At 37.7% G+C, this 13,750-nt stretch overlaps 1 protein-coding gene across 26 annotated transcripts in view; it reads left to right on the forward strand.

Annotated features, from left to right (window-relative positions):
• The window catches only part of PKP4 (plakophilin 4), a 269,659-nt gene that overhangs the window by 126,780 nt on the left and 129,129 nt on the right, over positions 1 to 13,750 (forward strand). For all 26 annotated transcript variants that reach the window (XM_067026069.1, XM_067026071.1, XM_067026072.1 and 23 more), the window contains one exon: positions 3,226 to 3,338. In XM_067026069.1, the coding sequence (XP_066882170.1) occupies positions 3,226 to 3,338 (113 nt within the window). The remainder of the gene's footprint in view (positions 1 to 3,225; positions 3,339 to 13,750) is intronic.

A 13,750-nucleotide genomic window follows, 5' to 3' on the forward strand; every position in this document is an offset into this window, starting at 1 on the left:
TTCTATTCCCTTGACTTTCAGAGAATATTTATCAATATACTTACCTGAGAGAGATGAGGTAAATATAAACAAAAGCTTCCAAACGCATGTGAACTGACTCCACATTTATAGCATGTTAGTAGGCTTGGCTTTCTTTCTAAACTTGATTATGGTCTTGTTTGACAGAATTTAAGAGAAAATTGTCATGTACTAATCATTGGCAAATGCTTTTAACATTATTTCCTTGCTCTTCTCAAAGGATCCCCCTATAATTTAGATGCCCAGTTTGGGATGCTGCAGTAAAGATCAGCCTTCACACACTATGTTTAGAGGATAAAATATTAAAATTTATAGATGGTGTCACAGCATAATCATCTTAATGAGTGTTATTTTGGAAATCATTAGATGTGTTTTTATATGACTGTGTAATACTGTCTTCCTTGTCAGTCAGTCTAAGAAGCCAGTAGAGACAGAATTGTCAAATATTTATATCCTACTCATTCATCTTGGTGCCAGTCACATGTGGGGGTTTTATTTATATTCTGTAGAAGTAATAATAATTTTATAATAAAGCATATATATATATATATATAAAACTTGTAAATATCCACAGGTATTAGACAACCTTTACAGATTCCATGCTTTACAGCTTCCTTAGAGTCTGCTTTGGGGGCTTTAATGATGTCATACTTATGAGAAGTGTGGGCAAATAATGGCTAAAATGGTTTTGATAAAAGTAGCCAGTGATGTTCAATATTATGGGCTCCACAGCCAGGAGGAATACAGTGTAGATTTTATTCATTTCATATGCGTGTTAAAGGAATTACCCAACTTCTAAAAAAATGTAGCTGCACCGTGGGTACAGAGGCTCTTCTAGCAACTTGACAACTGTAAATGGTTTCTAGCGGTATGTCAGTCAGAGTTTCTAGTTGAAAAAAGAAGAGACTGACATGACTAATTATGCAGGGGGAAAAAAGCGCTTATTAGGTGGTTATTAGTGAATTCCCACGTTTGCTGCCAGGACTGGAGAACAAACCTTGAGACTAAACTCCCAGGAACAGTGTCCAAATCAAGTAAACACTGCCACTGCCACCAAGTATAAACATAGTTTGCGTGGAGGTCATTTCCATGTTAGAAACTTGACCTTGAGTCCTACTGCAGGGAGTACAGCAAGAAGGTGAAAGAAAAAAGAGAAAACGAGCTTCATATTTTCTGACGTCAGCATCTTGCTTTCAGCATCCAAGTCACAGTCTGTCATCTCGGCAGAGCCAAAGTCGTCTGTCTCTGCTTCTAAGGGAAGGACTTATGGGACATTAAGTTCCAACTTGTGCCTTCAAGCAGGAAATTTCCCAACCATTTCCTTGAAAGGATGCTCAAAAGGCCATAGGCAGCTACAAATATGATTTTAAAAATCCACTAAAATGTATTTTTTTCTATGAATGGAAATTTTTTTAATGTTCTAATTTGAAACATGCCTCAGTCCTACCCCGGTAACTTTTGGCTATCCCAAAATGAAGAAAACCCTCCAGCCCTCAATCCCTAGTAGCCACTGAACTGAGAACACAAAAGTTATGTGATAGCTTCGGGAATATTTTGAGATTCACAGATGGTCCTTTCCTGGCCCAGCTTGATCCAAGCAGCCAGTCTTCCAGGAAAAGATGTGTATAATAAGACAATTGAGTAAAATAATTGAAAGAATGGAAGCGTATCACAAAAACTATGATGCTGTTTAAGGACAAAGAAAGATTAAGTGTGAAGTAAACATAATACTATTTGTCCTTAAAATCAGTGATCTTAGCCTGGTACTGAACGTTGTGCAATTATTATCTATCTGGTCTTTTGTTGCCGAACACTTATCGAAAGCCTGTGGTCTAGGAATTGTTAAGCAGATGTAGGCAGTGTCCCACTTACTCATTATGATCCTATTGTACAGCATTATTGGGCCAACTATTATTCATTCAGGCACTGCCCTATACGCCCATACCAACTGGGCTCACTAGAAAAGGACTGTCAATATCAGAAAGCAATAATGAGTTCACGGACTGTTTCTTAAGAATTATTCTAGGAATAGTTTGTAGAATTTCCACGGCCAATGCTGTCAAGTAACTGCACATTTGCCTGATTCCACAGGGAGTTAATACACTTTTCAATTAAATTGCTTTTTATTTTTGTTTGTATGGCAAATACACATTGTCATAAATAATATTATGTTGTCAATATTATTATTATAAACAAAACTAAGGTAGTTTATTTCTGATTAGCTCCTAGACTTAGGGTTCATCTGTCTGGTATTTTGAACCAGGAGTCAGTGTCCAATTAAACCACTTACAGTTCAGCATTTGCTTTGAGTAGACTTGTAAGGAGTTAATATGGCACAAGGGAGCTTGAGGTGTTACTGGAGATGTTACTTGTGGCTTAAAGCCTTTAGAGTATACTTGATTTGATTTATAGATATTTTATGACATAGCCTGCTTTCTATTTATTAAAATCCTGTCAAGATAATGATGAGATAAGTACAAATAATGTTAAAACATTTCTCCTAGAATAGAATATTGGCCTTCATGATGCATCGTAGAATGTAGAATATAATTTCTTGACACAATCTTTCCAGCTTTTTAATACAATTTTAAATTCTATACTATGGCTCAGACGTTTTCATTATTTTTTCTCTTGTCCCTTCATGCAGTGACACATGAATGCATTTATGACAATAGGAAAAAATGTGTATTATAGATAAATATAGCAAGACTTTTTTGTGGGATTGTAATGATTTTTTTTCTTAACAATGGAAAGGCTTTATATCAAATATGGTCAAGTGATTCTCGTCACAGGAATTTACTTCTTTTTTTTTTAAATGCTGTGCTAACAATTGGTTGGTGTGCCTCTAATGCAGGCACATCGAGTGAGGACTCTGCAAACCTTACTTTAATACATCACTGGAGCAAAAGTACTGTTTGAAGACCTCATTTAGAACCACCACCACCACCAACAAAAAAGGCCAAATAAAGGTCTACATGTTTTCAGTTTCAAACGAAGACATATATTCTAGTGCCTTTAAGTTTGTAAAAGCTACAAATTAGTAGGTTGTTTAGGCCCACAGTTCTATTCAAAACCCTAATCTTGTAAGGCCACACTGTAGTGTTACATTACGGGCATGTTCCTGTGTTTCCTGTGACGTACATGAATTCATGTATCTACCTAAGCAAACCTGGTGCCTTATATGCCTTCTGTTTCCTTGAATCACAGGAGCTTCAGTTTCAGCGACTAACCCGAGAACTGGAGGTGGAAAGGCAGATTGTTGCCAGTCAGCTAGAAAGATGTAGGCTTGGAGCAGAATCACCAAGCATCGCCAGCACCAGGTACAGGGCCGATGGCTCTTATTTTCTTACACGCCTTCAAGTCACACCTTATTAAGTTGTCCTAGATGCAGCAAATGATGCTTTCAGTGTTGTCACTGTTAACTGGCCTTCCTGAAATTGATACCAAAAATGCCAATTTATTCTAATTTTGAGAAACCTCTTGTAATATTGATTATCTTTCAATCCGGTGCTTGAAGTGTTTTATACAGCACTGGTATGCCTCTCTAGCAAAAGCTACTATGCTACCTTTAGAAATCTGATTTCTTATATGTAGACAAAGTTAATGAATGTTTTCAACAATTAATTGCTAATTATTTGGCAAAGCTAATTGCTTTGAAAACCTGATATTGATTTTTTTTAACTAACAGATATTTCTAAGTGATAACATTTATCTAGCTTTGAAAAACGCATTCAGTTTACTTGGAGTTTTCTAGAACTCTGGAAAAGTACTATACGAAATAATTACTATATGAAATAATTGTGTATTCAAATATAGTAAATGCGAAATAAGTCGGAAAGAGAAAAACAAATATCGTATATTAATGCATATATGTGGAATGTAGAAAAATGGCATAGATGATCTTATTTGCAAAGCAGAAATAGAGACACAAATGTAGAGAACAAATGTATGGATACCAAGAGGGGAAGAAGGGTGGGACGAATTGGGATATTGGGATTGACCTATATACACTACTGATACTATGTATAAAATAGATAACTAATGAGAACCTACTGTATAGCACAGGGAACTCTACTTAGTGCACTGTGGTGACCTAAATGGGAAGGAAATCCAAAAAAGAGGGGATATATGTATACGTATAGCTGATTCATTTTGCTGTATGGTAGAAACTAACACAACATTGTAAAGCAACTATACACCAATAAAAATTAATTTAAAAAAATATATAGTAAATGCAAAACCAGTATATTACTGGGAAAAAGCACATTTAATCACAAGTATTTTATATTTAAATAGCCTCTTATGCTATTTAAAATATCATTAGAATAAAAATTACTGCCACAACTCCAAATGGTGAAATCACTACTTATGCAATCTGTGGGTTTCTTTCTTAGTATTTACATATTCCAATAAAGCCTACCATAAAATACATCTGTTGCTTGCATTTTTAAGCTTAGTTTGTTTAATCCTAAGTAGGTGTGTGCCCATAGTAACTTGTCTTTCAGTTGTTTCTAACATCATAATTTTTGTATTTCTCAGTATCTTCTATTATTCATAGCCAAAAATTCCTTCTTGGTGAATACAGTGCTGTCTGTAGTTTGTCTTTCCCAGCTGATTGCTATGAATTTAAAATTATTAGGCAGATAAAATTGTATTGTCATGAATTTTTTAATCTTTGACCCTTAACAGTTATGCACGTTAGTATGTTTAGTATGGCATAAAGCATGCAAATAAGATTAAGAAAATGTTCAAAACACAGATAACAAATTATGTGATCATTTTTAAGACATTCAGGCAGTTTTTAATAGGAAGAGAACTTATAAGCAAGGTGTAAAATTACAAATCAAAAATTTCTAACTCTAGCTTTGTACTCCTCAATTAGATAATTTATCAAGAAAGTTAAAATTGTCAAAACAAAAATTTGTTTTAATTTTACCCAGTTTTTTAAAAGGATATCTGTATGTTTAGCACCAAAAAGAGCAGTTCACAAGCTAAATAATGTGGTGTTATATATTTCCAGATTTTTTCAAATATTATTTTACACTATTAGAAAAATCAGTATTTAAAGAATTCAGTTAAGGCATTTATTCTGACCGTTTTGCCAATTAAACGAACATAGAACTTTTCTCAGTAAACTCCTAGAGATACTTGATATGTCAATAATACAAGTCAATACCCAGAGGAAATGGCAAAAGAGAAAGGAAAATCCCCAGGTACTAGAAATAGAGAACCAAAAGCCAGAGCCACAAGCATTTGAGCTGCCAGTGCAGGAGGCCTGGGCACTGTCAAGCCCCCAACAAAGCACTGGAGTCTTAGGTTTAATACCCCTGCAGGGACCAAAGAGTGAGGCCTTATGTGCTCATGGTGGTAGACTTGAACTTGGGAACACTGCATTAAGCCATGACCCTCAAAAGCTGCACCCTTGGACAACCCCAGGCTTGTACGGCATGTGGGTCTGGAGCCCAAATGTAACTGTACGCATTGTTCAGGAATACCCAGCTGAGAAACTGACATCACCAAAGATGAGCTCACAATCAGATAATAGAAAACTCAAGTCAAAGATACTCAAGAATGGGACTTCCCTGGTGGCGCAGTGGTTGAGAGTCCGCCTGCCGATGCAGGGGACACGGGTTCGTGCCCCGGTCCGGGAGGATCCCATATGCCGCAGAGCGGCTGGGCCCATGAGCCATGGCCGCTGAGCCTGTGCCTAGGCTCCGCAACGAGAGAGGCCACAATGGTGAGAGGCCCGTGCACCGCAAAAAAAAAAAACTCAAGGATGAGTAAGAATCAGCAAGCAGGAGAGCAAGATTTAAAGATTTAAAACTTTAAGAACTTGATATCATTGGAGAAAATCTGACAGGTATGCACAGGAAGACAGGTACAAAGATGCTTAATGTAACATTATTTGCAAAAGTGAAAAATTTGAATCAGGATAGAAATGGGAAATAAACTGTGGATAAGTAAACTCAAGAGCCATTAAAATGAAATAACTACATGTATCAACATGGACATCTTTGCAGAACAGACTTTTGAGTGAAAACTACAAGTTGCAAAAGAATAGGTATAGGTTATCTTTATGAATATTTTAAAATATACATAATACTGAATTTAAATAGTGTTTGATTTTGTTTACGAATCAGTGCATCTCTAGTAGAAGTATAAAAAATATTTCAGGATGACACCACTTTAAGATAGTGGTACCACTAGGGACAAGGGGGAGGAGGAAGCTATCAGGAATTCAGCTTTAGCCAAATCTGTAACATTTTATTTAAGACTGCCATCTGGAACAAACATAACAAAAAATATTAATATTGATATCTGTTAAACAAGGGGGTGTTGATATATGCATGGCTGTTAGATTATTTTCTGTAGTAAATGTTTTAAAGTATTAAATAATTTTAGGGTTATATAGTTTGAATTAGCTAAATCCATAGGTTCGTTAAAAATCTGTTAGTAAAATACATATTATGAGTAATAGTGTCAATGATTTGGGGCTTTGTGTCTGGATCTCAGTGCCCAGCTTAGCGCCTGGCATGGCACTGGGGCTCAGTCAGACAATGTCGAGTGAGTGAGTGGATCCTGCAGAAATGGAAACCGGGCTGACCAGAGAAAGAGGGAAAGTACGCACAGAAGTGTGTATGATCTTGCACTGCGGTACTGGAGTTCCAAGAGGCTTGGTAGTTTCTAGGATGTGTACTAAAAAGGACCTAGTGGCTTACGAGGTTGGAAGAGTAAAGCTGGCATTTGATTGTGGAGAACTGGGAACCAGGTGATGATGAGTGTCACCTTCATTAGGTCTGTAAAGGAGACAGGTTGAAACACATTGCTGTAGTTGGAAGCAGTTGTCCTGATAGTGTAGGGTGAAAGTCAGAAAGAAGAGAGGCCAGGCAGCAAGACAGGAATCTATTATGGAATCTTAACGGTAATGAGTAAGGTGGGTTTCTTTAGTTAGTGAACTCTGGTTGGAATGATAATTGATCCACTTTGATTGCCCTACTCCCATCTCATGTTGGATTCTCATGTATTCTTTATTTATTTATTTATTTATTTATTTATTTATTTATTTATTTATTTATTTATTTATTGGCTGTGTTTGATCTTCCTTGCTGCACGCAGGCTTTCTCTAGTTACAGCGAGCGGGGGTTACTCTTTGTTGTGGTGCGTGGGCTTCTCATTGCAGTGGCTTCTCTTGTTGCAGAGCAACTAGGCTTCAGTAGTTGCGGCACGTGGACTCAGTAGTTGTGGCTCGCAGGCTCAGTAGTTGTGGTGCACAGGCTTAGTAGCTCTGCGCATGTGGGATCTTCCCGGACCAGGGCTCGAACCCATGTCCCCTGCATTGGCAGGCAGGTTCTTAACTACTGCGCCACCAGGGAAGCCCTCTCATGTATTCTTGATGCCCCCAGCTAAGTGCTAACGCATTCGTACAGCCTTTCCCACAGTTCTCCAGGAAAGTCATCTCTCTTCATCCAAACTCTCATAACTATTCCTCTGTGCCTGTATTAGCCTCCTATGAGGTGCTAAAGCTCACCGCAGCCCTGGCACAGTGCCTGGGGCTCAGTAGGCAGGCACCCTGCTCAGTGTTCATTGAATAAATCATGAAACTTAAGCCCAGTGTGATTTAAGTTCCTCAGGAAAGGATGCTTTACCATTAGGTCACCTACTTGGCATTCACCCTTTCTTATATCTGCCTTCTTCACACGTTTCAGTGTGCTTTTCGGTGGACCTTAAGAAGGACTCTGCTCTGTGACCACCAGGTTTACACACTGACAAGAGCCCATTAGAAAACAGTGTTAGTGAAGGGGGCATAGGTTTTTATTGTGTCACTTGAGAGATCCCCCCTGTGCCTGTCAGTCCCCACCATCAGTCTCAGAACCAGAATCTAAAGATACAGAAAATAGCTCTCAGACCCCAGCCCTCTTTCCCATCAGCCATTTCTGATTTGCTGAAGGAAAATTATAAGTGCCATCACTGTCCAGCCAGGAAACTTCCTTTGGATTCAGGTCCTTCTTACATGGTAGTAAGTTTAGTCAGCAAGATGGGGGATTTGAAAACTAGTTATATTTCATATTGTTTGATTTAGATCCTATGTCAGAGTTGGTAAGGTGATCTGTAAGATTTTATTTTTCCTAGTCCAGATATGATCTCAAAGGGTAAAGAAAAGCATACTTTGATTTACTTTTTCATTTGTCCAAAGTTCTTGCCATGTTGGCCTCACCCTGTGAAGAAGGAGTAGACAGTGGCATGAGGTCCTATTTAATTAATGACTCTAATATTGTACTAAATAATATACTGTAGAGCCCTCTCCCGAATGGCTCTAAAGCCCAGCATTTAGGTTTCCTCACAGTTGCAGTACCAAAGATAAATTTTTAACCCTGCCATGACGTGTTCCCATTTTACAGTACGGAAACTGGGCCTCTGCATGTATTTATTTAGGAAGTGTCCTAAAATGTGAGCTGCACAGCTGCCTTTGGCAGTTCATTTGCAATATGCCTTGCTGAGAACGTTTAAAAACTCTTAATGATTAAAATGATTGCTAGGTTTTCTTTTTTTAACATCTTTATTGGAGTATAATTGCTTTACAATGGTGTGTTAGTTTCTGCTTTATAACAAAGTGAATCAGCTATACATATACATATATCCCCATATCTCCTTCCTCTTGTGTCTCCTTCCCACCCTCCCTATCCTACCCCTCTAGGTGGTCACAAAGCACGGAGCTGATCTCCGTGTGCTATGTGACTGCTTCCCACTAGCTATCTATTTTACGTTCGGTAGTGTATATATGTCCATGCCACTCTCTCACTTCGTCACAGCTTACCATTCCCCCTCCCGTATCCTCAAGTCCATTTTCTACTTCTGTGTCTTTATTCCTGTCCTGCCCCTAGGTTCTTCAGAACCATTTTTTTTTCTTTTTAGATTCCATATATGTGTTAGCATACGGTATTTGTTTTTCTCTTTCTGACTTACTTGACTCTGCATGACAGACTCTAGGTCCATCCAACTCACTACAAATAACTCAATTTCGTTTCTTTTTATGGCTGAGTAATATTCCATTGTATATATGTGCCACATCTTCTTTATCCGTTCATCTGTCAATGGACACTTAGGTTGCTTCCATGTCCTGGCTATTGTAGATAGAGCTGCAATGAACATTTTGGTACATGACTCTTTTTGAATTATGGTTTTCTCAGGGTATATGCCCAGTAGTGGGATTGCTGGGTCGTATGGTAGTTCTATTTGTAGTTTTTTAAGGAACCTCCATACTGTTCTTCATAGTGGATGTATCAATTTACATTCCCACCAACAGTACAAGAGGGTTCTCTTTTCTCCACACCCTCTCCAGGATTTATTGTCTGTAGATATTTTGATGATGGCCATTCTGACTGGTGTGAGGTGATACCTCACTGTAGTTTTTATTTGCATTTCTCTAATGATTAGTGATGTTGAGCATCCTTTCATGTGTTTGTTGGCAATCTTTGTATATCTTCTTTGGAGAAATGTCTATGTAGGTCTTCTGCTCATTTTTGGATTGGGTTGTTTGTTTTTTTGATATTGAGCTGCATCTGCTGCTTGTATATTTTGGAGATTAATCCTTTGTCACTTGCTTCATTTGCAAATATTTTCTCCCATTCTGAGGGTTGTCTTTTGGTCTTGTTTATGGTTTCCTTTGCTGTGCAAAAGCTTTTAAATTTCATTAGGTCCCATTTGTTTATTTTTGGTTTTATTTCCATTTCTCTAGGAGGTGGGTCAAAAAGGATCTCGCTGTGATGTATGTCATGGAGTGTTCTGCCTATGTTTTCCTCTAAGAGCTTTATAGTGTCTGGCCTTACATTTAGGTGTTTAATCCATTTTGAGTTTATTTTTGTGTATGGTGTTAGGGAGTGTTCTAATTTCATTCTTTTACATGTAGCTGTCCAGTTTTCCCAGCACCACTTATTGAAGAGGCTATCTTTTCTCCATTGTATATTCTTGACTCCTTTATCAAAAATTAAAATGATTGCTAGGTTTTCTATTAATGACTCTTTAGAAGTAGTAGTCTTCAAAACAAAGTAGCAATAAAAAACCCCATTTCTAATGTGATTTTTATTTGTTTTATTTACTGCAAACAAGCATTAATAACACAAGTAATAACACCAGCAATATCAATATATAATGATCCTTAATCTGGAATTGATGGTGCTTGTACCCAAAGATGATATATCAGACCACAAATAATCACTGCAAATTGAGAAACCCTCAAGAGGAGCTATGGGATTAGTTAATAGAGAAACTACAGACTTTCTGCCTTTGTACCAAGTACACTATAGTTACCTGTGCATTTAATAGTCATCTATTTTAATATTTCACCTGATTAAAGATAAGGTATAGAAATAGTCAATAAATTATATCTTTTCTGTATTTATACTGAGTATAGTATAGATATTTATATATTTAATTTTTTACCTCATTTAAAGTAGGCCTTGGGATCAGTTAATAGAGAAAATACCGATTTTCTGCATTTGTTTTGAGAGTACTATAGTTATTTGTATATTCAGTATTTCACCTCATAGGAAGTAGGGTGTGTAATCAGTTTATTGAAAAGTTACAGCATTTCTGCATTTGTACTGAGTACACTGTAGTTATCTATGTACTATTTAATATTTTACCTCTCCACATGTATTTGGAACATTTTTAGAAAACACAAAAGCCAACAATGGAGTGAGGGAATTGGGGCAAAGATGAAATCAAGAATAGAAAAATAAGATGAAACCAAGGTTAAAATAGTATACAAAATATATGTTGTTAATATTCTATGCATTGGCTAAAAGTAGAGAGTCACTTGGGCTCTGAGTGTCCTGGTAGCCAGTCGAAAGAAAATAATACTAATGAATTACATGATTCAAAGTGTCTGGAAGATAAAAACAAACCAGGTTGCTCAGGAGGATTTACTTTCCCTGGGGCTGAGACTTGAGTGGTTTCTCTTGCGAGTTGCTGTTGAGAACACTGCATGATGAGGCAGACAGCGTCCTCGGTAGTTTCTAAATTATAAGATCAGACTCGTAGGGGTTCTTTCTTTTGTTGTTAAATACAATATAAATGGATGGAAAAGCAGCTTAGCTAAAAGCAATTCTCCGGGAGTCCAATTCTGTTGCTCCAGTTTGGCTGGAGGATGATAGTTAGCATATGTAGATGGATGGATCAATTTCAGGTTCTCCAAGCAAGCAGCATGCTATGATGACTTCTGTTTGCAGAGCTTTTTAGAGTCATGGGTGGCAATGGGTACCAAGATGTGAGATGTCCTGTGTTGCAGGTCACCGTGCAGGTTGCACGTTGTGCATGCCTTAGCAACAGAAATGGTCCTCAAGGGATGCAGAGGTATGTACAACGCATCTCAGGAGAATCTCATAGCACAGGCACCTCAGAGGAAAATAATGCCCTTTAAACCTCTTGCCCCCCATGGGCTAAGCAACAACCTTCAAATCCAAATTTTGATGAATGTAGGATATATTCTTTTTCTCTTTGCAGTATCATCAATGGAGTGTTGCTCTCACCTTAGCCTGCTTTAGACTTCACTGGATGGGCTGACAGCAAGGGGACTTCCCCTGCGTACCTACACTCCCAAGGGCACAGAAGGGGACAAGTGTGGCCAAAGCAGTATTCTAACTTATTAACTGACTGGAGTTATATAATGCTCATTTTAGCCGATTTGTAAAGTTCAAGAAAGTATAAAGAGAAAAATCGTAATTCTACCATTCAGAGATAATCACTTTATTTTTAGGTCTGGTTTATTGAAGTGTAATTTACTTACAGTAAAATTCACCCTTTGTGGCATACAGTTTTATGATTTTTGGCAGCTTGGCATGTAGTTGTATAACCACCATCATGATTGAAATGTAGAACATTTCCATTAACCCGAAAAAAGAGGCAACCACTTTTTAAAGTTTGCCACATTTCATTCTCTTCAAAAAAAATTTAAGTGTGAGATAATTCCCTCCGGCCAACTTTTTATCTTGTTCCTAAAGTCCCACTTGGATATGCCAGTTCTAACTTTTAATGGCTCCCACCTGTCTGAGGAATTCTCAAGGAGAAAAGTAGCTTGGAGATGCACCCAAGGGATGCTAATTTAGCGGTGGTTAGAGGTCACTACAGCCTTCCCATGGCAAGCTGTTCTCGGTGGGTGCAGGGGACTTGGCCAGGGGAACTACTACAAGGTACATTCAGTCTTCGAGTATACAAGACATGGCCTGTGTTGTGTGTTTCATCCAAGCAGAGACATTACACTAGTGGTTCAGCTTGGGTAACAGAAACTGTGGAAGGAGAAGAAAATATAGTTCAAATTGAAAAGCCAGTAAATATAAATATGATCATCTCAGAATTCAAGAAATTGGGTAACAAAACTGTGGAAGGAGAAGAAAATACAGTTCAAATTGAAAAGTCAGTAACTATAAATACGATCATCTCAGAATTCAAGAAATTATTTCTGAAATTTTATAGTACAAAATTTCAAAACTATTTCTGATAACAGGCTTAGAATCTTACCATTGCCCAGAAACAGAAACTTCACTTCTCACTTACTTCTAGGTAAGTTGTAGGTGGTAAAGGAGAAAGTTTATTTCTTTGGGACACAGAAATTGGTTCCACATATTTTATCTTGTAAGTAAATCATAGCTTGTCTGCTCCTTAAGATGAAGCACTAAATTTTCATTTATATTGAAGTCAAAAAGAGATACTTTAAAAAGATGGACCTTTTATTAATTGTAGAAAACACTAATGACAACTTTTGGAATTGAAGCTTAGTTTTAAATTTTTATTTTGATTTCTTACACATTGTCTTAAGATTTGTTTATGCCATTTGGAAGCAGTTGGCCCCTTCACATTGTCTGTCCTTTAGCTGACTGCCATTGGTGTTAGGAAGTTACTCTAGACCCTAAGAAAAATCCTGTCCATATCTATCAACTGAATGAGGGGGGAAATGGGTGGCAATATTAAAATTAAATAACTTCACACTCTTCCTAAGATTATCTCTCCCTTTTCAGTTAGTTTAAAGCTCTGCTAAAATAGAATTCTTTATGGTTTCAAAAAGGTCATACAATCTTGACAAATAGTCTTCTTATTGCCATTTAAGAAAAGAACTCTTATTTTTTTAATGAAAAGATTTGATTCCCTACTACTATTCAGACTTTTTTTTTTTTTTTTTTGCGTTACGCGGGCCTGTCACTGTTGTGGCCTCTCCCGTTGCGGAGCACAGGCTCCGGACGCGCAGGCTCAGCGGCCATGGCTCACGGGCCCAGCTGCTCCGCGGCATGTGGGATCCTCCCAGGCCGGGGCACCAACCTGTGTCCCCTGCATCGGCAGGCAGACTCTCAACCACTGCGCCACCAGGGAAGCCCCCAGACTTTTTTTTTTTTTTACTCTTTATAGGATCATCTGCTACTGCCCATCAGGCTTCCATTGATACTATTAAAACTTCTAAAAATGCCGTAGGGCTGAGAGTAGCCAAAAAGCCTTTTTCATGGGTCAGGTCTTTTCTTCAGCAAATATTTTTAAGTCACTGTGAAATAAACTTTCTCAAAGGAAGCATTCTTTAAAAATGAAGAGTCTTTGCAAAAATTGAATGTTTGTGTTTTGACAGCTTATTACATATTTAATGTACTGCTTCAGGAAGATGCTTGATAGAGTTCTGTCCCTTTGACCTTCAGTGCTGTCACTGGCCAAAACCTGAGGTTTTTAAATAATAGTTTTATTGAGATGTATT

Source organism: Kogia breviceps, chromosome 2 (assembly GCF_026419965.1).
Source record: "Kogia breviceps isolate mKogBre1 chromosome 2, mKogBre1 haplotype 1, whole genome shotgun sequence".
Classification (NCBI taxonomy): domain Eukaryota; kingdom Metazoa; phylum Chordata; class Mammalia; order Artiodactyla; family Physeteridae; genus Kogia; species Kogia breviceps.